A 25,561-nucleotide genomic window follows, 5' to 3' on the forward strand; every position below is an offset into this window, starting at 1 on the left:
GATTTATCAGCTTTAGTTTGAGACATCAGTTGTCGAAATTGATCAAGGTATTCAGATTTTATAGGTGAAAATAAGTCATGATTTCTTCTTATATTCTTTATTTTTATGCGTATTCATCCGTATCTTGAAAAGGTTTGCCCCAAAGCCCTGCCTTTTAATTTAATCGTTTGCAACTTACTGAATTAAGGAGCACTTACTACATGTAGGCACATGTTGCAAGACACATCACATCTTACACTCCCCACACACACACACCCCTACTAGTGACAGTAAAATTATTATTTGTGTTTACAAAGGGAAACATGCCTGTCTGAGAAATTGTTCAAAACTTCAACAAATACATTTACATATACTCACTCTTAATATATTCTTAACACCAGCATACACTCACTCCACATATATTATTAATACCATCATACCTTGTACTTCTAAGTACCCTATATGTACAATATTTACATTCCTTAAAAAAAGGCGAAAATTGAAATATATATCCACATTTTTAATATTTCTTTAAATTCAAATATCAGAAAGCCAAGTCCATAAAAATATACAATTTTGGTAATTAGATTATGATTAATTAAATACAACATTTCATATTAAAATTAATTCAAACAAAATGATTAAAAATTAAAATTCATTTGATGTACAATTTTAAGAGGTCCCAATTTGTCAAAACTGTCCACTGGAAAACAGACTTTCAAGGAACAGAAAGGACCCCATGACAATGTTGGCCAAGTCTGCATGCATGTTTTCATGAATGTACAGATAACTGACACCAAACCGTACATCTCTACATGGAGAACAAGTAATTCCCATATACCAGTTTTAAAGTTCATACATGTAGGCTGTTGTATTTTAGATGGTAGAGTTGATTAATCGAGTCTCCCACATACATGTACGACAATGCTAGACAACCATGGATTTCCGTGTGATAACATTAGACCCCTATGAAAACCCCCAATGGTTGTGGAGCTATGGGATAGATACATGTACATTCAGTACTCATCTGGAATGCTCGCCAACCTTTTATCATTTTTCCCAAGGTACACACAATACCATTATTTTACCTAAAAATCTAGTCTTCTTATGTATGCAGCTAATATTGCAAGGAGCATCCAAGCTGTTAAAATGGTTACTATAAAATTAGAAGATACCTCAGGAAATATCACATGAAATGAACATAATCACACATTCATCATCAGGTGTGGAAGAATGCTCAAAATATTCCCAGCTTTTCATTCTGATCTAGAGTACTTAACTTCAACACTTCATGGCAAAATCAGTAAACTTGCATAATTAATACAATGTACAATATCTTCTCTATATTCTTAACACTAAGTTAACAGCAACATCATTACTCTTCAAGAGATTCATCATTACTAAGCTTTTTTCTGTCAAAGGTAAACAATGTGACATTGCTCCTATCTCTATCTGTCATGACGTTAAACATGCTCCATCTACCGATAGACTTCACACCATAGTTATAACCATCTGTCATAAGCATGTCTGTTTTCATAACAAACCCTTTCTGAATCATGAATACTTCATCACCAATGCAAAATTCTCCCTCATCGCGCCGTATAAGATCTTGTTTGACTTTCTCTCCCATAGTGACAATAATGTCATTATCCTGTGATACAATATCCAACTCATTGACTGTTGGCACACCTGTAAACCCATCTTCTCGGTCGACATAATTGTACAAGATCCTGTAGCATTGATGGTTGTACACAAAAAGCACTGACACTTTGTTTTGACGTGGCGTCATACTAAAATGTGGACCTAAATCCACACATTGCCATGCATTAGTCTCCACATGGTATATCATCAACTTGTGAGTGTATCTGTGATTCCGTGTTCCACAGACAAGGATCTTTCCTTTGAACTCAACAGCTGATAAACTATGACATTCTTCTGGAAGTGTTTCCACTGTTTCCCATGTATTTTCAGCTACATTGTAGCGTTCCACATGTATCAGTGACTGAGATTTTCGAACATCCATACCACCAATGGCATAAATGAAGCCATCTAGGTACAACAATGGGAAATTTCTCCGAGCTGTGATCAGTGGTGCTAGTGCCACCCACCTGTTTTCCACTGCATGATAGCGATGGAAGTCTTTCAGACATACCTTTTGATGGTTAGCTGCTTTTACCATACCTCCTGCTGCATAAAGCTTTCCATCCACAACTATGGTTGAGAAATGGCAAGCATCGGTTGGTAGGGGGGCCAACTTGTGAAGATCCATCCAAGAACCCCTCTTGTCATTGTAAAACTCAAAATTTTTCTTACCATCTCGTCGAACAGATGCAATTGGGGCCTGTTAAGAAAGTTTAAATAAAAATGACATGTCATCTGCGAGTCATAGCGAAAAGGTTACTTTTATATGTATAATACCTCATAATAATTCAATAAATAAGGTAAGATTTTAATTGTGCAGTGCTATTTGTTGCATTGTGACATGTAAGACAACAATGTGCATAAGAAATTTTATCCATCTATATCTGTATATTTATTGAATCAAACTTGATTGTAATTTCATGCACATTCTTCTTTTGAGCAATTAATGTTTTATCTACAGATATTTCTATGCTAATTCTATGTTTATATATTATTAATGTTTAGGTCATTTCATTGGTGTTTAATTCCTATGAGGTGATGGAAAAAACTTGTTTGTGATAGTTGTTTTAGGGGATGACCACCTCTGGCCTCCATGGCCTTTTGATCATCTCCTGCATGTCATTTTACATTTAATTTTGTTTATTTTATATTTTTTATATTATTATTATATAGGCCTACTTATATTCTTGCTTGTTAAAATGTTGATGGTGTGGAAAATAAAGACTTACGGACTCGGATAGCAACATTTGCACAGTATTTTTTCTGGGGGGTGGGGGGGCCTGAGTGCACATCAGACATATCGAATTGCATTCTGCTGAATACGAGGAATGTCCTTCTGATATCAAATATTTTCTATTTTTTTAAATTCGTGATTGAAGAAAATTTTTATGGCAAATTATTAAAATTTTATATTTTTTTGATAAAAAACCATCCTTGAAGTAAACTTCAAGAATCTAAATTCTAATGATATGTATTTAAAGTGTATGTAGCTGGGATGAAAAGCCAGCCATCAATTGAAAATTTTGACCTTTCATATTGAAGATATACATTTTTCCCAAAAAGACCTACATTTTTTTGGTGTTTTGGGGAAAAGAATCTATAGGCCCTACCTTCAATATGAAAGGTCAAAATGTTCGTATGATGGACGGCTTTTCATCCCAGCTACATACACTTTAAGTTCATATCAATAGATTTATACCACTTATTTTAAAGACCACTTATTTTGTGTATTATATCGCAAATTTCGAAAAATCAAAATTGTTTGATATTAGATCCATGGACATTCCTCATTTTCAAAATGCAATTCAATACATCGGATGTGCTCTCAGGTCGCACAAAAAAATATGTGAAAATGTCGCTAAACAAGCCCTAAAAGACTTCCTGTATATCCCTTTATTAAATGACCTGCATTGTGCAGTTTACGTGCAGGACAAACTTACAGTTATTGTACTCCTTGTTGTAAACATGCTTGGGTCATCAAAGGAGAGAGTCTCTGAAGATTTCTCTGAGGCTTGCATCTGCAGGACATGATTCATCATATCTGAACATTCTTGGATTTTGAGTATTTCAGCTCCTACAAGCTCGTTGATGTCATCTGATGCTATAAGTCCAAGACGAACTTTCTGAAGAAGTGGGTGTGCATGGATGTGTCTATTCTCCCAGTCATGTTTGAGCCAATTTAATACCAATTCAAGGACCTGCGTAGTTGTAAACAAATCATCATAAATTTCTGCACTAATAATAATAATAATAATAATAATAATAATTTATTCTTATACAGCGCATTACATCAAAGACCACAAGGCGCTTTACAATTAAAAACGTTAAAAACAAAAAAAAAAACAACTAGTGTAGATTGTTAACTTGTACTCTTATGAATTTTCATCTAATGTGTGAGAAAACTATGGCTGTGATATTTGGGCGGGCTCTTGTGTGCCCAGCCGTCCCTAAGGTTTCCAGTCTGGTGCCCAGTCACCCAACGGTTATTATTTAATATGTTTACTGTAAGCTTTTTCCCTGAATGGAGTTTATAGGAGGATTAATCATGAAAATGTTTTCAATATATTACCTGTTTTTCTTCAGTCTCGCTGGACAAGTATTCTCGACTAAGTAACTCTTGAAGAAATGTGTAACTGGTGTTGTGAAGAAATATCTCCAAATTCTTTAACCCGTCAACATGATCATCAAGGAATTCTACTGAAGCTTGTAGAAGACTTTTCAAATGTTCATGATTTCTGGCTAGTAGACAAATCTTATATGCATCACATACAGCTATCTTATCCTCAGCTTCATCTGAAAACAAATCTATTATTTCACCCGAACATTCTTTGGCAAAATCTGTAAACTGTGTGTAACATGCCATTTCAATGACATCATACATATTATCTGCTGTAATCGAATCATTGAGCTCACCGGTGTAAGCAAAATTGAGTAGAATTTTAAGCGCAGCTGCATTTCCACTGATGTTGATCTCATTTTCAGATCTTTCTTTGAATCCAGATGTGAACATAGCAAGGAAATAATCTCCAGAAGCTGCCAGAACGGCTTTGTGCGCATTAAGCGTCTTTCCACCAACATTGATGCGACATCACATAGTAAGTTCTGCTCCTGCAGGTTGTGCAAGCCTTGCAATAATGATGCTGAATATTCAGTGTTTAGAGTGCTGTCACTTGAAGAACTGTCAGAGTACCTTCTGTCTCTAGTTTCAGTGGTCATGATAGTTTTTGTGTGTGTTTGTATCAGTATGACTATTCTACCTGTATTAGGAAAATACAAAAAATAATGTGCTTTGAAAATGAACAGTTGCCTGTCAGCAGCGGTTATTGCTATATTTACATTGTATAAACCATCAAAGCATCAATGTTGAATTGATTTGCATCAACATACCACAGGAGGCAGAGCTGTTTTCTAAACAAATGTACATTTTTTCAATTCTTTGGATAATGGTTTATATTCACGAGGCCAAATTAAATTAATGGTTTGTTTCTGGTACCACTGTAGTCGGTAAGTACTAGGTATTATTTTGGGATGTTATTTCTTGCCCAACATTTTAATATCCAATTACTGTATCGGATACTTGCCATAATTATAATTCATTCGATTTCCAATTTCCGCAAATATCATACAGCGCATCACACAATTGGTTGGGAGACAAAATATCTTCTGGCCAATTCCATGCCAAAAGTGCCTTTTGTAACGTCCGTAACAAAATTTTGGAACATTATTGCTCAAAACAGGAGCATTTATTTCAAATTTGCTAATCATGCCTCCATAGATTGATGTCAGACCTACTTCAAGATAGTAAAGAAAAAAATCAGAGGAAGCACCTTGACAGTTTTTTTTCATTATGAAAAACGTTACGGACGTTACATTTGAGATAAAATGTAACGTCCTTAACAACAGTGTAGGACAATACAGGAGTATTAATTTCAAACTTGCTTTTCATGTTTGCATAGAATGGAGTCAGGGCTTGCTCAATATAGTTAACAGAAAAAAATAAAACACAGAACTGAATGGAGATGTACCATCTGTCAAAAAGGCAGGCACTTTCGCGTAACGTCCGTAACGCTCGTTTCTAATTTCTGTAGCTAATTAACTAAGAAAGCCAAAACAAAATTGCTTCATTATATTGAACATTAGAGTGTATACTAATAGCATATTAAGAAATAAAGTGTTATCCTAACAGCAAACATGTGTGCTATTCACTTAAAGGTTGCTAGTTGCATATATCTGTAACGTCCGTAACGGTGGAATTGGCCTTCTGTAAAAACACACTTTATGGTCAATGACCCGGACACAAAAATAGCTTTATTTGAAGAGGCTTCAAGAGGATTTAACAATTATTATGCCAAATTGCCACTCACTCATGCATGCTTGCCTGCTTCTACAACACAATACACTAAGTATTGACCACATTGATCCACCACTTTCATGCATGATATTCATCAATAGTGGGCAATGCATCAATTGGCAATGGGCTATATATTTGTGGTTTGTGTTGTGCAGAATGAAACAAAATGGCATTTGATTTTATCATATGGTACTAAAATTTTACCCAGGGATGGGCGACCTTTTTATATATCTATGGGCCAGAAATATCCAATGAAAAATTACTCGGGCTGCGGATTAAATTAAAGATACAACAACATGTATTTTAGCTAGTATATATGAAAGCTTACAAAATTGAACATGAGGCAGTGACGAACATGATTATTCGGCGGCCTGTTGAATAAGTCTGAGCAATCAAGAACTAACCCAAATGTTTGTGTTCCAACCATAATCATAATTACACCAACTTCGAGATAGATCCTTGATGATAAATTGATAATACAGATAATTCAGTAAGCTTACCATTGTAATTTTCCGCTACTATTTGCGTTGCGTTGCGAATCTGTTCTTATTCACAGCCTGTCGCCTTGCCTGGATGATGCAGGAAACGTGAAGCGCCCTCGATTTACTATAAATTTTAAAATACAGTGCTGCAGATGGTGGAACTGGAAGCCCGACTGGAAGCACCGGCATCTGGAGCCAAAATTGGCACAGCTCATCAACAAGTTCTTGAAATATATATATGTTTTTTACTTGAACTAGAATGTACTAGATGTGTGAAGTAGCATCGGCCAGATTCCATGTTAGCATCCCGGTTAGCATAATTATTATATGCCGAAGAGTCAACAAAAAACAACTAAATAGGCCATGCCTTTTGGGTCATTTTGGCAATTCGTTGCAACTTGGGGACCTAGAAAGAATTTTGAAGCATGTTTTATATTATTAGTCGACTGGTAGGCCTACCTACTAAGACTCAGAGTAAAATAAGGAAGAGTGGGTAAAAAAGACATGCCAATTTGAGTAGCTTTTGAATGTTATTTGTCGATTAGAAAAAGTTATCAGTTTTCTTTAACTGATGACGAGACTCGAAATTGGGTGTAAATTTCGAGTCTCGATTATAACTCTTAAGGGGTAGATTTATTTGGTTTTTCTCTCCCACTTTTAAAAGTATTTTGGCCAAGTTTTGAATGTCATAATACGGTAACTTTTACAAAAGGTCCGTTTTCTAAAAAGTGACGAGACTCAAAATTGGATGTAAATTTCGAGTCGAGTTTCATAACTCTCTAGGAGGCAAATTTATTTATTTTTTCTCTCCCACTTTATAGTCATATGTCATTTTACAAAAGGTCCGTAATGAAGAGACTCGAAATTGGGTCTAACAACTCTCTAAGGGGGCAAAATTTGATTAGTTATTTCTTGCTCACTTTAACGTACTTTAGCCGATAAAATAATACGAGTGCCTTTTGAATGTCAATTTTTTCATTATGAAAAGTCCGTTGTCTTTAAAATGACGTATATTGTTATTCTAAATTAGTTCAATAATAATTGTTGCTACAATATTGCCCAATCTCGGCAATTTATACCCTATTTTGTTCTATTTTTGGGCACACCGTAGAGCAAGAAGTAATGTGGTTGGCATGTGAAATCCAAGAGAGAATATTATAATATAAACCGTTTCATTTGAGTCCGGGGGGTACTCAAGTTTGGTTTTGGTAGGGACGTGCCGCTGAGAATTTGAAAGTGGACCCATAAATATACCAATTTTTCAAGAAATTTGGACCCATTTATATACCAAAAGTCAAAATTTTCGGCCAAATTTAATCCAAATTGTCTTAGTTTTTACCAATTTTCCCAAAATTAAGATTAAGGACATTTATATACCAAAATAGGCTTTGAAAAAGGGGTCATTGATATACCAAAAGGCTGAAAATGCTACCCATATTTGCGGCACGTCCCCGTATGGTCATTTGTACTGAGAACCCCCCCGGGATTTGAGTCCGTTTGAATTTGATTTATTTGTATATTATGTGTGCATGTCTGTGAATGTGTTTTGTGATTGCTTGGTTTGTTTGTTTAAATACTTATTTTTTTTGTTTTACTCGTCGAAACTCGATATTATAAACTCGAAACTCGAAATTTGAGACTCGATACTCGAAACTCAATATAACTTGATGATGACAAAGTGTCATTAGCCGGATTCAGACATGTCACAGAATCAAGAAAAGCAAAAAATTTCACCGAACCAGTGGCGTAGCCGGGGGAGGGGGAAGCTGCCCCCTGGGAAAGGTCTTGCCCCGTGGGATGGTGGCCGCCCCGATATTTAAGATTTTTAGGCCTTTTTTTTTACTTTTTAGCCCATTTTTGACCATTGTCGTCAATATTTGCCCCCCCCTAAACTTTGCCCCCCCCCTTGCCCACCCTCTGAAAAAGTGCAGGGTACGCCACTGCACTGAACTGTAGGCTACTCATTATGGTATATACATGGTGCCCGACCAAATCTAATTTTTCAGGGTATCGGCGAGGGACGCGGACGTGACAAGGAAGTGAACATGAAAATGTTATTTTTAACTCGGGGAATTACGAATTAACGCACGTACCTGTACATATTTACGAAAATTTCGCAACTGAGATAATAAGCATACTTGTAGAAAGCATTATACAGGTGATGTCAGTCGTGTTAATGCGTACTGAGAAAATAGGCCATATTAAATCGGATACCTGCTAGAATATTTGAAATACATCTCGCGCAACACAAGGTAAGCAACAAACAAGTACGAATGTGTGCAAGTGCGGCGCTTACTGCGTACCCAGCAAACACAAAACGTTTTCGACATCATTCGCAAATGGTTATAAAAGGTTGTCAGAAAACGTTTAAATGTCAGGTTATATAAAGGGTACATTAATGGTATAAAACGTTTTCATAACATTAAATAACATTTGTTGGTGATTTACTGCACAGCAAACACAAATGTTTTTCAGAAAACATTTAAATGTCCGGTTATATAAAGGGTATAAAAACGTTTTAATAACATTCCAAAAACATTTTTGAAAACTTGGTACAAATCATTCTAAACAGAATGTTATTTTTGGGTTGAAAAAATATTTTGCAAAAAATGTTTGCCCAAAATATTTACAATTACGTTTTTAAAATGTTTTCACGACCTTTATATAACTCGACATTTAAATGTTATTAAAACGTTTTGTAAAAAACATTTTAAGAACATTTCTGTGTTTGCTGGGTGCAAATATTTTAACATAATGTTATTTAAGTGTTGACAAAATATTTGGCCAAAATGTTTGCAAAAATAGTTTACAATGACATTTCGAAAACATTTTAAAAATATTGTTGTAGTGTGTTTTCATACAAAACGTTTTAAAACGATTTCATGACCTTTATATAACCCGACATTTTAATGTTTTTAAAACGTTTTTACCTAAACCAAAACCCAAAATATAACTTATTTAAAACGTTTTAAAAACGTTTTTGTGTTTGCTGGGTATGGTGTAGTCCGAGGTGCACTGACGATAACACTCCGATCGCCAGGCAATCTAGTGGGACAACGAAACCGCTACGTGAACGAGCTACGTGTGGTGGTGGCCCGGGGATGGTGGTTTGGGAAGGGGGTAGGGTAGTAAGGGTGGCTGTGGCCATGTGCATACTGATGCCATTCTTCCGTTAAATAATTGTTGACAAGGTGCTTTTTCCTGCAACAGACGAAACAGATTACATTTTTGCACATCCAGGATTTGTAAGTTTTAATATGATCAAGTACTAATTATAATTATATGAAGGTTACAGCTCGTACATCGTGGATAGGTAGTTGGTGAGGGGAAAAGTATAATTGGTGCTCAATTGCAGTGGTGTAACTAGGGTTGGTAGCGCCCGGGGCAAGAAAAATAATTCTACTCGCGCGCAGTATCAATTGCAACTCATCATCATGGAGAAAAACTTTCTTTCCGGAGGACAAGTTCAATGTCGGATGACATGCTCGTAGTGATTGTGCTGAACTATTAAACTCATTCTCATTATTTTCTTCAAAAACAGCGACGTCAGTTGTTATTGACCTTTTAAACATGTTTATTTTGTTCTGGGAAAAATTAATATTTGCATGGCAACGGACGGTTCAGTGCATTCGGGACGGCTCTTGGTTCACGGGATTTGGGACGGTGATTCATTTTTCGTTGGGTATTCCCGCTCCCACTCCATATCAATTTGTAAGCGCTCTTTAAGAACAGTCATTGTTCATTCGGAATTAACAACCATATGACAAAACAGGAGAAACTAGTAACTTTTCGCACATGATTTGCAATTTGAAAAGAATTGGTCATTGTTCATTGAAATGCAGCTAGTATATGGACATAAGTGTGCTCTTTCATTTAAGGATACGATACATGATTTACCGACAAGTGACTCATTTCGGAATGCGATCATGAATTTTGAAGAAAAAAAAGTTTCCACAGGCTTCGTTGGGATTCGAACCAGCGATTCGAAACTTCCTTCGATTACGCGTCTAGCGCTTTACCGTTCGGCTACGGTGGCAGTTGAGTGGAGGAGTGTAATGATAAATGATAAATCTCATAATGCCATATTTAGCCTTTTAGTTACTAAAAAAGACGCGTTTTGTAAAGATAGATTAGCCGTTTTATGCATAAAGAGCACGAACGTTTGGGAAAGGTTTCAAACAAATAATAAAGACACTGATGTGATGATGAAATTGCGTAAGTCGGGAAATATCTGCGTCGCAATGTTTTGTTTTGGTTTTAGGAATTTGACCTTAAAATTTACGACTTCATGACATTATCATTCGAAATCAACAAAAGATATTTCAACAGTATATGGCATCATTCTTTCTCTAGAATGTTTTATACATGTATGTGAAATAGCTTCAACAATGGTTCGCTGCATAATGGTAAAAACAGCCTTGACCTAAAAAAAGGGCGAGAGGTACCATATTTACGGATTCAGGCTAAATTTAAAATGGATATAAAACGTTTGTTTTTTGATCGATTACAAAAATTAATTTTTGTCATAAATTATAAAGAAATTGTGTCTGGCGTGAATTACACTACAGTTTTTATTCTTAGGGCTCTTTGACTTCTTCAAATGATTTTTTAAATGATAGAGTGAATCCCCTGGCCTCTATAATTACGAACAAAAGATCGAGTCCCCTTAATGACATAGGCTTAATATTTGAAAAATATTGTAAGGATCATTATTTTGAGGTTTTGACTTTTAAAACCTACATTTTGGTCAAATATCGTGCATGATTAGGTCGTTTTCAACAGATTTACCACATTCGCCTTGCTATAAACATTGAATTGCGTGATCTGTTGACCTAAAAAGGGTGTTTTTAGGGGGAAGTGTTAGCTTTCGTTCGATATGAAAAAAAATGTCTGATTGGATGAAGGGAACACTTGAGTTTTTGACAAAAAACAATCACAGATGCATATTTTCCAGCTAGAAGCTCACAGCTCTTATAATGCTATGCACTCAACCGTGTAGTGTAAATAAAGACTGTGTAAAGACAATTCACTGCTTGCTTGGAAGCTCTTGGACGAAATTGTCTGCTCAGGTGTGTCGAGGTGGAAACTGTGCATAGATGCGTTTAAGAGAATCGTTTTGGAGCCAAACCTTTCCATATGGAGTTTTGATGAACATGATGAACGTTATCAATCCACGATCAGCTTAATCGCATCTATGCACAGTTTCCACCTCGATACACCTGAGCACACAATTTCGTCCAAGAGCTTCCAAGCAAGCAGTGAATTGTCTTACATGCCGAAAGTAATATTTGGACATTTTGGGGACACCCTTTCAACAAGTGTTGGGATCTTTACGCCGTCGGTAAATTTGCAACTTGTGCCTCCCCCTCACGTTTCGAAAAGCTGACGCCATTAGGTGGGTGTGTGTGGGAGGGGTGAGTTTGTGGAGGGTGGGTGTGTAAAAGTTTAAGAGCATGGATATGCTTAATACTATATGGGCCTATATGTAAGCGCACAATGTAGGCTATCTATAATAATTATGGGGTTGTGCTTTTTTATTGTTTTCCCCCTTATTCAGATGAAACAGTAATAAATGTTCACATTATATACGTACATATAAATTATAGTGTTCATGAATATTTGTCTTTCGTTACCATGCATGAATACCATCATACAACTGATAAACTATGCAATCATGTGACACGGAAATATTATGTTAAATGGGAGATAAGATAAAAAGATAAAACATGGAGTCGTCTCTTTATGCGCTGATTGCAAGGGCAAAAGAAAGTTCGCAAATATATACGCAAGAATAAAAGCGAGTGGGCCCGGCAAAAGAGGAAGTTTAATCATGATTTTAAGTTCACGTTTTCAAACATATTTCATGAGATACGAGTCATAAAAATTGGGTTTAACATTATAGCAATTGAATACATTATCACGTTTGGAAGTAGTCACTGCACTACTATTAAAGTTGTATCTCAAATAATCAGCAATCTATTTACACTTTACTTGATATTCAATTTTTTTTGCTGGGCCCTGATTGCTGGAACCTGAGGTCCAGCCTGATTTATGGTGCGCTACACACTAGGCACAACGCCTAGACCATGTAGACGTTGATCCACAAGCCTCAGCACACTTTACAGGTTGTCGCTGACCCCTACGGCCCACATCATTCCCATAAACCATTAACAACAAATCAGGGCCTTTGCTGCTACAAGAGCTCAAGAGCATTATTGTTCTCGCTTAGTTTCTTACTTACACGTCTACGTCTACGTTAGTACGTTGATACTTGGCAGGATCCATTTGGACGTGCGGCCAAGGAATTGTGACTTATGCTCAGGTGCGGTGCAAAGTCCATTGTGTAGCGGTGCTTATATGTACATGGTGATGACAGCCATCGTGCAAGTAAAAAACCGGACCCACTTACCACTTCGTCTAAAGGGACACTCCGTCACCTTTTTTGGTCTTAAATTCGCAATGTTTTTTCAAGCTCTTTTAATTGCTATTTTTTTTGTCTTAATTTGTTTTCTTATTAAAAAAGATAATAAAAAATAGGTGTTAATACACAAACCGCGAAACTGCTTCAAGCCACATTGCAGAGTACAGTTACCATGCTGAGACTATAGTTACCATGCTGAGACTATGACTCGACTAACTCAAGAACCACAAGACTTCTGAAAATGTATGCGATTTATTGGCTTCCTTGTCTCATTTCATATTAGATCAATGCTGCAGTTTTTTAGTTAGTGGGAGGAAAATATTGCCTCGGAGAAATTGGCCAAGTTAACTTGTTTCCTCCAATATATTTCTTTACGAAGATACCTACATACATATCGGTAAAAATATGTTTTTAAAGCATTTTGATGCCAGGATTGACGTGATGAACATTTTCATTATGTGTATAAAAATATAAGTTTCGAATGTTTTGAGCATCTCAAGCTTATTTTCACCAAGTTTGAGTTGCCGAAAACATACAAGCGCATTCCGCATTGGATTCTGAAATCTTTGCAAGCTTTTCATCTTTATTTTTTCAATTTTATACCAGTGTCAAGTTAAAATCACAGATATCAAAATATTGTGCACATGGGTACATTATGAGGAACAACAAACATTATTTTCTAAAATAATGTAAATAAGTATAATCCACTTAAATAAGTATAATAATCCACTTCTTAAATACGTTTTCTTTTGAGTTAGTTTTATTTGTATAAACTTAGCCGAATGAACCATGTTATCTCCTATTCTACAGATACTGCTATCACCATGGCATCATCATCGGTGTCGTCACGAGATCAGCCTTGGGCACTCTTTACAGCAGAAAACATGAAAAATAACAAACTTGTAAGTTTTTCATGTTTTTATCTACCTCAAATAATGAAAATATCAAAAGTTCTTGGTTAATATGGAGTTGATGATTCTGAATCTTTATGTGTACTTAAAGTTATCGAAACTTCTCAAATTTGACATTAAAAGGTTACCACAGGCGTCAAATGTCAAAGTGGGTGCATCCTAAGGATTCAGAAAAGTAGTGACGTATCGTTCTCAAGTTATATGCTGAAAGGTCAATAGTCAAATTTTAGGGTCTACAGGCGACAAAAATGTTTTAAAAATCGCCACCAATTCCAACGAAAATGGTCTCAAATTGTTCGTTTAAATGCGTAGTGGGGACGTATGGGCAAATATAGGTCTTAATTTAAAACTCATAAATATATTGTACCATTGCAGTAAAATAAGGATATATATTCAAGCAGACTCGACAATCGTAAAATTGACACAATCGGAGCGTAAAAAACAAACGAGAAAACTTTCTCACAGCTAGTATTCTTAAATAATGAACATATCTTTGAATCCTACTATCTTGTTGACACCTATTTAATTACATCCTGTAATTAATTAAATCCTTCATACTTTCTCCATATACAAAATTTTTCAAAACCGCCCAAACACGAAAAACAAATATTTCAAACTTTCTCGTTAGTATTCATGACCGCGGGAATATGCTAACTAGCCATAACCACCTCATTAATATGCAAACCGGAAGTGACCTCTAACCTTATTAATATTCAAGAGGTCATAAATATTCATAACGTCAAAAATGACAAAATACTACTCCGGTGGTGACCTCTGACCTCATTCGTATTCATAAGCTCATGAATATTCATTACACGAATCGAAAGACCCTAATACTACTCATTGCTCATTGACTGAATTTATGTAATTCTGTCCCAAACAACAGGGTAGAAAGCATCGGATGAATTGCAAAATTATTGGTGATATGATCGAATATGATAAAGGAGATACTACTGGATGGAAGAACTCTATTCGACTAGATAACTTAGACGAAGTGGAAATGAATGAGAAATACACGTTAAACAAACACAAGTATGAAAATATCATCTGCCTTAAAAGTGGAAAAGACATTAAATTTCTCAAAGCAGATTCCAGGTTAGTTAAATATAATGAATGTGGATAACAGTGATCCTGCTTCTCCGCGAAAACACACTTTGGTGGGGCGAATTTTGGGAACAGTTGTTAAATTTGGCCCACGATTTTCTATTTGGGCATTTAGTATATTGATGGGTCAAAATTCCTTGAAAAATTGATATATTAATGGGTCAACTTGAAAAATCTCAGTAGCATCCCTACCCAAACCAAAACTTATTAAGTACCCCGGAGTTCATGTCCACAAAGATAATGGGTTCAAATCTGAATTGTAGTTAAATGTCCCATTCAGTGATCCCAGCGCAAGTATAAAAAAGACCTTTTTCCCAAACAAGACCTAAAACATAATGTTTTATATCGCCAATTTCGAAAAAAATCAAAATTACTTGATATCAGAAGGACAAAAGCATTGTGCAAACGTTAGTTCCACGCCGCTTGTTAAAGCCATATTATAACATTTCTGTAAAAATAGATAAGTATTTATTTTCCATAAAATGTTAGCTTTTACTGTCAGATATGTCCCCTTTTAATTTTGAGCCGAACAAATGAGGTAAAGCATAGAAAATTGGAATTGACTACTAGCACCCATGCATGTTACTCCCGCGGTTGTAATACGGTACGATGCACGGGGTGTGTGTGTATATGTGTATCACGCACGCCGTGTACGTACTGTTCATACGTGTTCGACTAATATTTCCATCGTAATAATAAAACGACGGTTCCATCGTTTTATTCAAAATCTCGGATTTTGACAAAACTACAGCACCTACAGTCTTGATTTTTGCAGAGTATCTTTATTGACTATCGTGTAAAAAACAGAATTTAAAATTTTTTTGAGGGCGTTCTCCTCAGCAAATGTTATAATATGGCTTTAATTATCATGATTATGGTGCTGATCAGAATCTATGTACCAAACTAATGTTGCAATTTACAATAATTACGAATTACAGGAGTCAAATGGAAGAATGGTACAGTCAACTCATGCAAGCTTTGAAGAAGTTTGGATGGGTTACAAATACAGAACTTGAATGCACATTAGAAGGAGGAAAGACGAGGCGGGCAACAAACCCAGAAGGCATAAGACGACCGGCTAATTTTCATAGAGCAAGGGAACCAGTGTCGGCATGTGCTGCTTTGGAAGGAAGTTTTTACTCGGAACCATATGCCGAGGTAAGCAAATTTTTAAAAAAATGAACAACTTTATTTTACAGACGCGAGCGTATAGCGAGCACGGTGACCACCTCGACTTGCTAATTATTTAATATAGGTGTGGGTATAGCTTCTAAAATAAATACAGTATATAAATATTGAATGTTTATGAGTACAATTGGAAGAATATTTTAATGGGGTGAAATATGGACTGTTCCATTCAACGAGGCTTTGCCGAGTTTAATGGAACAGTTCATAATTCACCTCATTAAAATATTCTCTCCATAGAACGAATAACGCGTAAGTGCAATGGAAAATGGACTATTGCACTCGCACCTAGTGCAATAATATTTTTCTAAGAAAAAAAAAAATAATCAATAGTAATTGACCAATCAAATGATAAGAATCTTTGTATGAGTTTTTATATAACTCATACAAAGATTCTTATCATTTGATTGGTCAATTACTATTGAATATTTTTGCTATTCATAGAAAAAGACTATAATTGCACTCCGCGCCAGTCGATTTTATATTGCACTGGCGCGCAGCTACTATGGCAACGACAGACGCGAGGGTCTTCTCTTCTTCTTGCGTATGTCAGGAAGAAACAAGATATATAAGCCAAAACAATAAGTTTCATTAAATTTCAAGCCCAGTACGCATCAACCAGTCCCTGGTGGCTTCGTCGACTTCAATCAGGCCGGATATACCATTCGGTGGTCTATGGAGATGACAGGATGAGAGATGATGTGGTCGGCTGTTTGTTCCTCACTACCGCACTCGCATGCTGGGCTTTCCTTTAAGCCCCATTGGAACAGGTTGGCATTGAAGCGTCCAACTCCACTTCTCAGGCGGTTTAATTTTGTCCAAGCAGACCTGGGTAGGTTGAAGCCTGGGATGGTGTCTGTTGGGTCTGTGACAAAGCGCTGGAGTGGTGAGGAAGTCTGCTGCCATTGGTCTTTCCACGTCTTAGCTGTCCAGTCCTTGGCTGTCTGGTTAGACTGTGTTGTCTTCATCAAGTCTATTGCTTGTTGAGCAAACGGCTTCCTAGATACCAATCTCCTGCTTTCACCCTCACTGTTCCTAGCTCTTGACATGGTGTCATGAAGGAGGTGTCCTGGTTCTTCAGACCGGAGTGCTATAGCTACGGAGGCTGCTTTCCTTCTGATGTCCGGCGGAGGATTCCTGCTAAAACCGGAAGCTGTTCAGTAGGAGTTGGTCGCAGACATCCTGACACAGTGCGCATAGCTTCATTTAGACCCGTGTCTACCTGGTGGGTGTGGTAGCTCCTGCTCCATACTGGTGCACAGTATTCTGCTGGTGCATATACCAAGGCCAGGGTTGATGTTCTGAGGGTCTTGGCGCTTGCTCCCCAGCTGGTGCCGGCTAGGTGACGAATCAATGCGCATCTTGCTGTGACCTTGTCCCTTAGGTTAACCAAGTGCTGCCGGTAGGTGAGGGCTCTGTCCAGTTTCACTCCTAGGTACGTGGGGCAAGCCTCGAAGTTCAGTCGCTTGGACTTGATGGTAACATTGAGTTCTCTGGTGGCTTCCCTGTTGTTGAGATGGAAGGCAGAGGAGACAGTCTTAGCAACACTCAGCTTGAGCCGCCATTGGTGGAGGTAAGTATCTAGGGTGTCCATGTCTAGGCTGAGCGCTCTCTCAATTGTGTCCCAAGATTTGCCATACTTCAGGATTGCCAGGTCATCTGTGTATCCATACTTCTTAGCAATGGTATTGGGCAGGTCATGGATGTAGATGTTGAATAAGAGAGGTGCTAGGACGGAGCCCTGTGGCACACCGTTCCTCAGACTGCGTGGTCTACTAGCTTGGCCGTCGCTGGTCTTAAGAATGAAGTTGCGGTTCGAGATTAGCTGCACGATGAAGGACACCATCCCTCTGTCTGGTATGAGCTTGAGGAGTTTGCATATCAGGCCTCTATGCCACACGGTGTCGTATGCTGCTGTCAGATCTACAAATACAGCACCAGCCTTCTGGTTCCCTTCAAAGCTGTCTTCGATGTCTTGGGTGAGGAGGGTGACCTGGTCCACTGTTGATCTGCCCTGACGAAAACCGGCCTGCTCGTGAGGAAGCTGTGGGTCTACAATCAGGTTGATACGGCTATGGATCAGGCGCTCCAGTAGCTTGTAGGGAATGCAGAGTAGAGAGATTGGACGGTAGCTCTTAGGGTCATCCTTTGGCTTATTAGGTTTGAGCAGTGCGATGACAGTTGCCTTGCGCCAAATCTTTGGTATCTTGCATCGTTTCATACAGGATGACAGGAACTTGCATAGCCAGTTGGTTGCAGCAGAGCCAGCATGATGGAGGAATTCTGGGTGGATACTGTCTGGTCCAGGTGCCTTACCTGCTTTGAGTAGTTTCAAAGCATCTTCTACTTCCTGCATGGTGTAATCGCTGCAGAGATCGGAGGTGGATGGCATCTTCCAAAGATTGGACACTTCCTTCTTAACCGAGGGTATATAGCGGGAACGGTGACCACCTCGACTCGCCAATCATAGGTGTGGGTGTCGCTTCTAAAATAAATACAGTTTGTAATATTTTTGTAATTTATTTTGTTTTCCAGGTGATTTATAAAATTAGTGGAAGATAAAGAATTTTATATGAGTTATATAAAACAAATATTGAATGTTTTTATTCGTTATATGGAAAGAATATTTTCATGAGGTGAAATATGAACTGTTCCATTCAACTCGGCAAAGCCTCGTTGAATGGAACATTCCATATTTCACCTCCTGAAAATTTTCTTGCCATTGTACTCATAAACATTCAATATTTGTATAATTACATAATATAGAAACTATCATCAAAAAGTGTATTCTTATATGTTTAGAGCATGTAGATATATTCTCTAAGCTAGAGACAAGTGCCAAAGGTTGATAGATAATTATCTCCAAGATAGTGACTAAAACACGTGATATAAAAGTCCCGAGAAATCCCGGCCGATCTTTATAGTACAGCTCATTTTACTATATAATAGGCCCTACTCCCAATTTGTAAACATCACGATTGTATTATTGATACGTATCGGAACAAACGGTCAAATTGATGATCATAATTAATGAAAAAGTTTGGCCCATTATATGAACAGAAGTGGTAGCATGAAGAGCAACATTTTTACAGCACAACCATGTATAGGCAAGCATGGGAAATCCCACTGTACTCCCTATTGTTCATTCGTTATGGTTGATCGATTCCCATTGTTAGGAATTCCATTGACATCCAAAAAATGAGTTCTAGTGATATTTATTTATAACTATTAATTTCACCAAAAAGTACCCCCCCCCCCATATCATCATTTAAAAAAAATCTTATTTTTATTGCAATGCAAAAACCAAAACAATGCAAAATTCATAGCATGTACCAAAGAAATGTTCAAATAATTAGTTCAAAAAACTTAAAAACGTCTTATTTCCCATTGAAATTGTTTAGGTAAAAAGTGTCCCTTTTCTCAAAACTAAATTGATTTAAAATGTATGTTATTTGAAAGTAGGTAGATCAAAGTTTTTAATTGTTCGTTTCCTTTTGAAATGACAAATTCGATTTTTGTTAAAGACAATAGTACCAATTCTAGGAATCCTTTTTCGTAAGTAATAATGGACCAGAAATGTCTAAATATGGACAATGCAATGTACTCTCGATCTCACTCAATTCGTGTAGTTGACTGATAAAGTGCCAGAAGTGGGTAAATGCAATTGCTGCCCTCTGAACATTTTGGCAATTTACACACAGTATATTGTACTTATCTACACATGGCAGCTATTGCACTTACCCACTTCTGGCACTGAGCAGTCGTAGTGAGCATATAATCAATATAATCAACTACCAAAAAAGAAGCGATGTATGCACGTAATAATATTACAAAACCAAATATAGAATTTTATTTGATATTTTTCACAATTTTACAGACAACCGAATCATCGACAGATTCAAGTTCTGATGAGTCGCCAAACAGAACACCAACAGGTAATGTGAAAATCATTTAATCGTCACAGTAATGACAAGTATGTGTTATTGTATATGACAGAGAAATAATGTGTGGATGGTGGAAAGTATGGGCGAGTAGTGTAGTATCGCCAATTGGCGCAAATTAGAGTAACGGGAAATTATTGAAACCCTTCAAGAAATGTCGATGGAACTTATTTGATACACACAATTATATGTTGTGAATGTCAAAAGATTAGCATATTTAAGTGTTTTAAGGGATGGGGTATGAACGTTTGGACAGTATTTATTGTGGGACATTAGAGCACATCAGACATGTCGAATTGCATTCTGAATACGAAGAATGTCCTTCTGATATCAAATAATTTTGATTTTATTTTAAATTCGCAATGTAATACACATTTTAAGGCAAATGATTAAAAATTGATATTTTTGATATTTAACAGTACTCGAAGTAAACTTTTATAAAGCTGATGATATGTACTTAAAAAGTGTATGTAGGTGGGATGAAAAGCCGACGATCAATTGAAAATGTTGACCTTTTGTATTGAAGATATGGATTTTTTCACCAAAACACACACAAAAATAAGGTCTATTTGGGAACAAAATCCATAACTTCAATATGAAAGGTCAAATTTTCAATTGATCGTCGGCTTTTCCTCCCAGCTACATACACTTTAAGAATATATCATTAGATTTATAAAATTTACTTCGAGGACTGTTATATATCAAAATGTGAAAAATATCAAATTTTAATAATTTGTCATAAAATTTGTATTATATCGTGAATTTCAAAAATGAAAATTATTTGATATCAGAAAGACATTCTTTGTATTCAGAATGCAATTCGATATGTCTGATGTGCTCTCATGTCCCACAAAAAAATACTGTCGAAACGCTCAAAACGCTCATTCCAGATCCCTTAATAAATTCATTCCAAAGAGTGATAAAATGTTTGTTTTCACCGTATGAATTCGTCTACTCTGAAGAAAAAAGACATTATTTTCATACCGTTTTTTAAATTTATTTTGATCATGTGTAGACATTGAAGAGCTTCACTACGAAGACAGTTTTCCAATACAAACTACACCGGCGAAACTCACTGATGACCACACCTACATGAACGTGAAAGGCACAAAGCCGCCAGTTCCTACACGAAAGGAAAGCATCCCTAAGACTAAACCACCAGTTACACAGGCTAGGCATCCTAGAGTACCAGTTGAATCGGATGAAAACCTGTACATGGTACCAAGAGACAAACCAACACCAACACCATCAGTAGCCGCAGCAGGAGAAGACTACAGGGAAATCAAAAGCAACGACAATTTCAAGTCAAAACAGAGTATGTTGCAAAACATGTTTAACTCTAAAACGGGACCACTCCCTTTAACACAAAATCCAGGCAGCTTTAAATCGACGTCACAAACCAGGTCCATGCAACCTGCTAGTGTGAATGTCAACCACCCACAAACCCATCCTGTAAAAGCCAAGAAACCAATCATTCAAGTCCTTCCAAAGCCTCAACGAGAAGACGACAAATTGAAAGGTACAATGATGCCATCGAAAACGCAATCTTTCAGACAACCACCATCTCCATCCAAACCAACACTACAAAGAACAGGCAGTCAACTTGAACGAGTTGTGGAAGGCGGGAAATCTGGGAAAGAGGTGGTGAGAGGTCGGCCGCAACTTCCTCAACGAGATGGACAACCGCTGGTATCGTCGATTGAGTAAGTAAAATTGACAGGTTTAGGGATGCATATAGTTGATTTAATATTTGTGTCATTTGAAGTAAAGACTGTCCTATATAATCATGATAATACACAATCAAAACGTGCCTCCTTTCATGAACGTAACCTGAAATATTAAATACATTTAAACGATGATCGGAGAAAAGTCAATTATGGGCTCGATAATTAGAAATATGAAGTAACCTTAACTTTTAAGCAACTATTTGAAACTGTTGCGATTTGATAGTTCACAGTGTCTTGCGAATGATAGTGTGCTTTAGCAAAAAATGCATTGATCATTTCATAGCCAGTGTGCAGAAGAATTCAAATATTACAGATATACTATTGTAGGTCCTGTGGTTCTTGAGTTATGTTGTAAAGGGCTGAAACAACAACACTTTTGTAAAACGTACATATCTCATTCACAACAACACATCAAGCAAGTTTTCAAATTAAATGATTTGTAATATGAACTTTTTCAAAATTACCATTATTTATAACAGGATGTTTCGGAGCAAGCAGGAAGACGAGTCAATCGATGTGGTGTTGCAGAAAGACGCAGTATCTAACGGAAAACGCCTTTGTCTGGTCAAAGTTAAAGGAATACCTGGGTTATGGTAAGGTTATAATTTGCTCATGATGAACCGGAATAAAACGTCACAGTTGCTAGCTATGACCAACTACAAACATATTGTTTATATGACTAATTGGAAGTACGCTATGATATCTCAATCATAAAATATCTTACTTTTGGGAACAGCCCGTTAGTCTAAGAGTCGTGGTGTATAGGTTTAGGGTTAGAATTAGGGCTAAGGTTATAGGTTAAAGTAAAGTTTATAGGGTTAGGGTAATTGGGTTTTACAATAATTTTATTGGATTTTCGCACTAATGAACTTTCGGACTATCGCCCTGTAACCAAAACCGATTTTGAACTCGCATGTCATAGTACGTTAAAAAATTACCCGGCAAAAAATATTTTGCATAATACTCACCAATATGGACAACTACTGTAGTTGTTTGCTGGGCAATTATTATTATTTTTATTATTATTATTATTATTTAGGCTTGATCATTGGAATCTGAATGGATGCCCCTTGGAAGAAACCCTCCACCCTGGCGACAAGATACTGAGCATAAGTGGTATTGACCTTGAAGACGTTGAAGTCACTTTTGCTTATGATTTGATGGCAAAGGTTAAAGGCAATGAGGTAATACATATTTAAACATCTAATCTTTTTAAATGTCAAATTTCATCAGGCCCGAGATTCCAGATAAAAGTTGAAGTGTACATTCATAAATGTAATCTGCGTATGTAGGTTTTATATTGATTTTAGAAAACTATTATCATTTGTATGATATTTGTATTTATATAGCTGGGACTATAACTAGGAATGTTGTCCCAGATTATAACGGCGTGATACATAAAAGACGGAAAGAAGATTCCTTGATACGCTTTCTTCACAAGATTGTTATTTATTGCTTATGTTTTAACAGATTAGAATGAGTGTTCAACGAGCCCCTCACGCAAATGTGTTACTACTGAGGAGGTCTGTGAACAAACGTGATCTTGGTATTGAAATTGACGGAATCGTGGTAAGCAAAATTGGAAATAAAAATACAAAATATTATTGCCACCTTAGCAGTGTCAAGGGCAAGTGGCAAAGAAATGGTTTTACCATGGACAACGAGATCACGCGTGCGCGCAAAACTACCGTATACACGTGATTTAGATTTACGCCTCTGAATAACGTAAAAATTACGTCATGCGTATGCACGTGTACACAGCAATAATAATATAACAGCTCAAATACGAACTTCATCATAAAAGAGCTTTATGTAACTCTTCTTGCAAGTATATAGACGAAAAATTTTCATGTGATCTCCAGCCATATAAATAATAGGCTACCATATCCATTTTAACTGGAAGACGCCGTTTTTAGACACGCAATTTTGGATCATCATGATCATGGATTTAAGTAATATTTTTATCATTAAATGTTCATATTGTTAATTTATTTCAAATTAAATATTTTCCTTCAGATCAAGAAAGTTCACTCTGGCGGTCTATTCCACCAAGCCGCTAAGGGTAAAACTACCGGTGTACTGCGGACTGATGTTGTGGAATGGGCCATTACTGAAATAAATATGCAACCTGTCAATTCCAAATATACAACACAACAGGTATACCGTTATTTTGTTTGTATGAACATCGTTGTACAGGTTTGGAAACATGCTTGCATTTGTTAGGACGGTTTCAATTCATACTGGAGTCTTTCATATTGGTTGACAAATGAATACCATCTGAAACCCCCAGATCACTCTGGATTTTCAAATAATGGATGGCTTTTCTTCCCACCTACAAACACTTAGATTTATAAACTTCGAGGACTGTTTTATACCAAAAATATAAATTTTCAATAATTTGCCATAAATTTTCGCAAATTTCAAACAGAATCAGATTGATATCAGAAAGACACTCCCCCAGGCTTGTATTCAGAATGCAATTTGGTGTGTCTGATGCGCTCTCAGGTATCACAAAAAATAATGTGCTATCCGATTCCTTAAGATATTGCTTTCGTTTTTAGTGTATACAGATACTGTTTGTGTACATATATTCAATAACCCTGTGATGTAAGGTATATATTCTTGATATTCTTTTAAATCTTTATTACTATTTCAGATTCTCGAGCTACTAGAAAAAGCTGACCCTGATGTAGCTCTGGTTATCCAGCCATCTGATCTTATTTTGGCTATGAAGGAAGCACTATCACAATGTCCTATGTGTGGTGGAGCAGCTCAGCCTCATTACTGTCTCAAATGATTGCATCACCTTGACCCGGGGACCATGATCGCATCCCCTGGTCGCGTATGCAGATAATAGCGGTAATAATCTGACAGTTATGCACAGATCCTGTTCGATCCAAGCGGATAAGTACCTCAGTATTATATGAGGAAAAGCGCTGGTTGCAAGCCGTCCCGGGCAAGCCGTCCAATAACATTGTAGCATACTGCATACCCCACAACATAGGGACTCTTCTGTAAGCGTATGTATTGACTATTTGCGCACCTTAAGCATGTTTTTACTTAAAAGTAAAAAAACAGCAACATACTATGTGGCAAGCATGGAAATTTGTATGATTTGATATTTCAATAAAAACCGCGGAATGAGAGAAAACAAAATGGTACAAACTTACCCTATGTACTCGTAGAATACAATATAGAGGGAGATCTATATTGTTAATCAACAACAACAGCAACAACAACATCAATCAGTGCTGTACAGTAGATAAGGACTTCTGTCCATGTAAGGTCTGTTTTTAGTATTTTGAGGAATCACCATGGTTGTAAAACAGATAGATTGAACTGAAAAACAAAATGTAGACGTTTATAAGAGCAACTCTTACAAAGAAGGCGAAGATCGGAATCGCATTCATGATGGAAAGTATCAATAAACTAAATGAATTGAAATTGGATAAAAATACAGCTTCAAATGTCACTATGTTTATTGCTGAACATTGAAACTGTCTTAATGTAAATTTCTATATAATTATTGTCAGCTGATGTAAATATATTATGCAATCACTGTTCAAATAATTATTGGTGTATTTATCTTTCCAATCAAATTGAAATTCACAGTACTATTCTCATTCTGCATGTATCATAAAAATGAAACAATGTTATGTTATATTTTGTTCAATTTAATTATCACTTTGAATACAGTTATATAATTACCTCACTCAAAACAAAACACGTTAATATACTCAATGCCAGGGTGTTCAATTAATGAAACAAATTGAATATTAACTAGCCTAATGAAGGCTCTTGACCAAAATGTATTTTTTA

The 25,561-nt window shown here is 36.6% G+C and overlaps 2 protein-coding genes across 2 annotated transcripts; one reads left to right on the forward strand and one right to left on the reverse strand.

The window, feature by feature from the left end:
* Positions 1 to 228: 228 nt before the first annotated feature.
* Positions 229 to 6,576, reverse strand: LOC140152112 (kelch-like protein 32). The gene is made up of 4 exons (XM_072174411.1): positions 6,472 to 6,576; positions 4,190 to 4,877; positions 3,561 to 3,818; positions 229 to 2,320 (listed from the first exon to the last, which is right to left on the reverse strand). Exons 2-4 carry the CDS (start codon positions 4,628 to 4,630, stop codon positions 1,355 to 1,357), a joined length of 1,665 nt encoding a protein of 554 aa, XP_072030512.1. The 5' UTR covers positions 4,631 to 4,877; positions 6,472 to 6,576; the 3' UTR covers positions 229 to 1,354.
* Positions 6,577 to 8,558: 1,982 nt separating this feature from the next.
* LOC140152120 (uncharacterized) lies at positions 8,559 to 24,721 on the forward strand. Its single transcript, XM_072174418.1, has 11 exons — positions 8,559 to 8,705; positions 13,685 to 13,776; positions 14,672 to 14,880; positions 15,828 to 16,047; positions 19,952 to 20,009; positions 21,031 to 21,718; positions 22,222 to 22,335; positions 22,782 to 22,926; positions 23,213 to 23,311; positions 23,759 to 23,899; positions 24,399 to 24,721. The coding sequence occupies exons 2-11, from the start codon at positions 13,699 to 13,701 to the stop codon at positions 24,537 to 24,539; spliced, it is 1,893 nt and encodes a 630-aa protein (XP_072030519.1). The 5' UTR covers positions 8,559 to 8,705; positions 13,685 to 13,698; the 3' UTR covers positions 24,540 to 24,721.
* The last annotated feature ends 840 nt before the right edge of the window (positions 24,722 to 25,561 follow it).

Source organism: Amphiura filiformis, chromosome 1, assembly GCF_039555335.1.
Source record: "Amphiura filiformis chromosome 1, Afil_fr2py, whole genome shotgun sequence".
NCBI lineage: Eukaryota > Metazoa > Echinodermata > Ophiuroidea > Amphilepidida > Amphiuridae > Amphiura > Amphiura filiformis.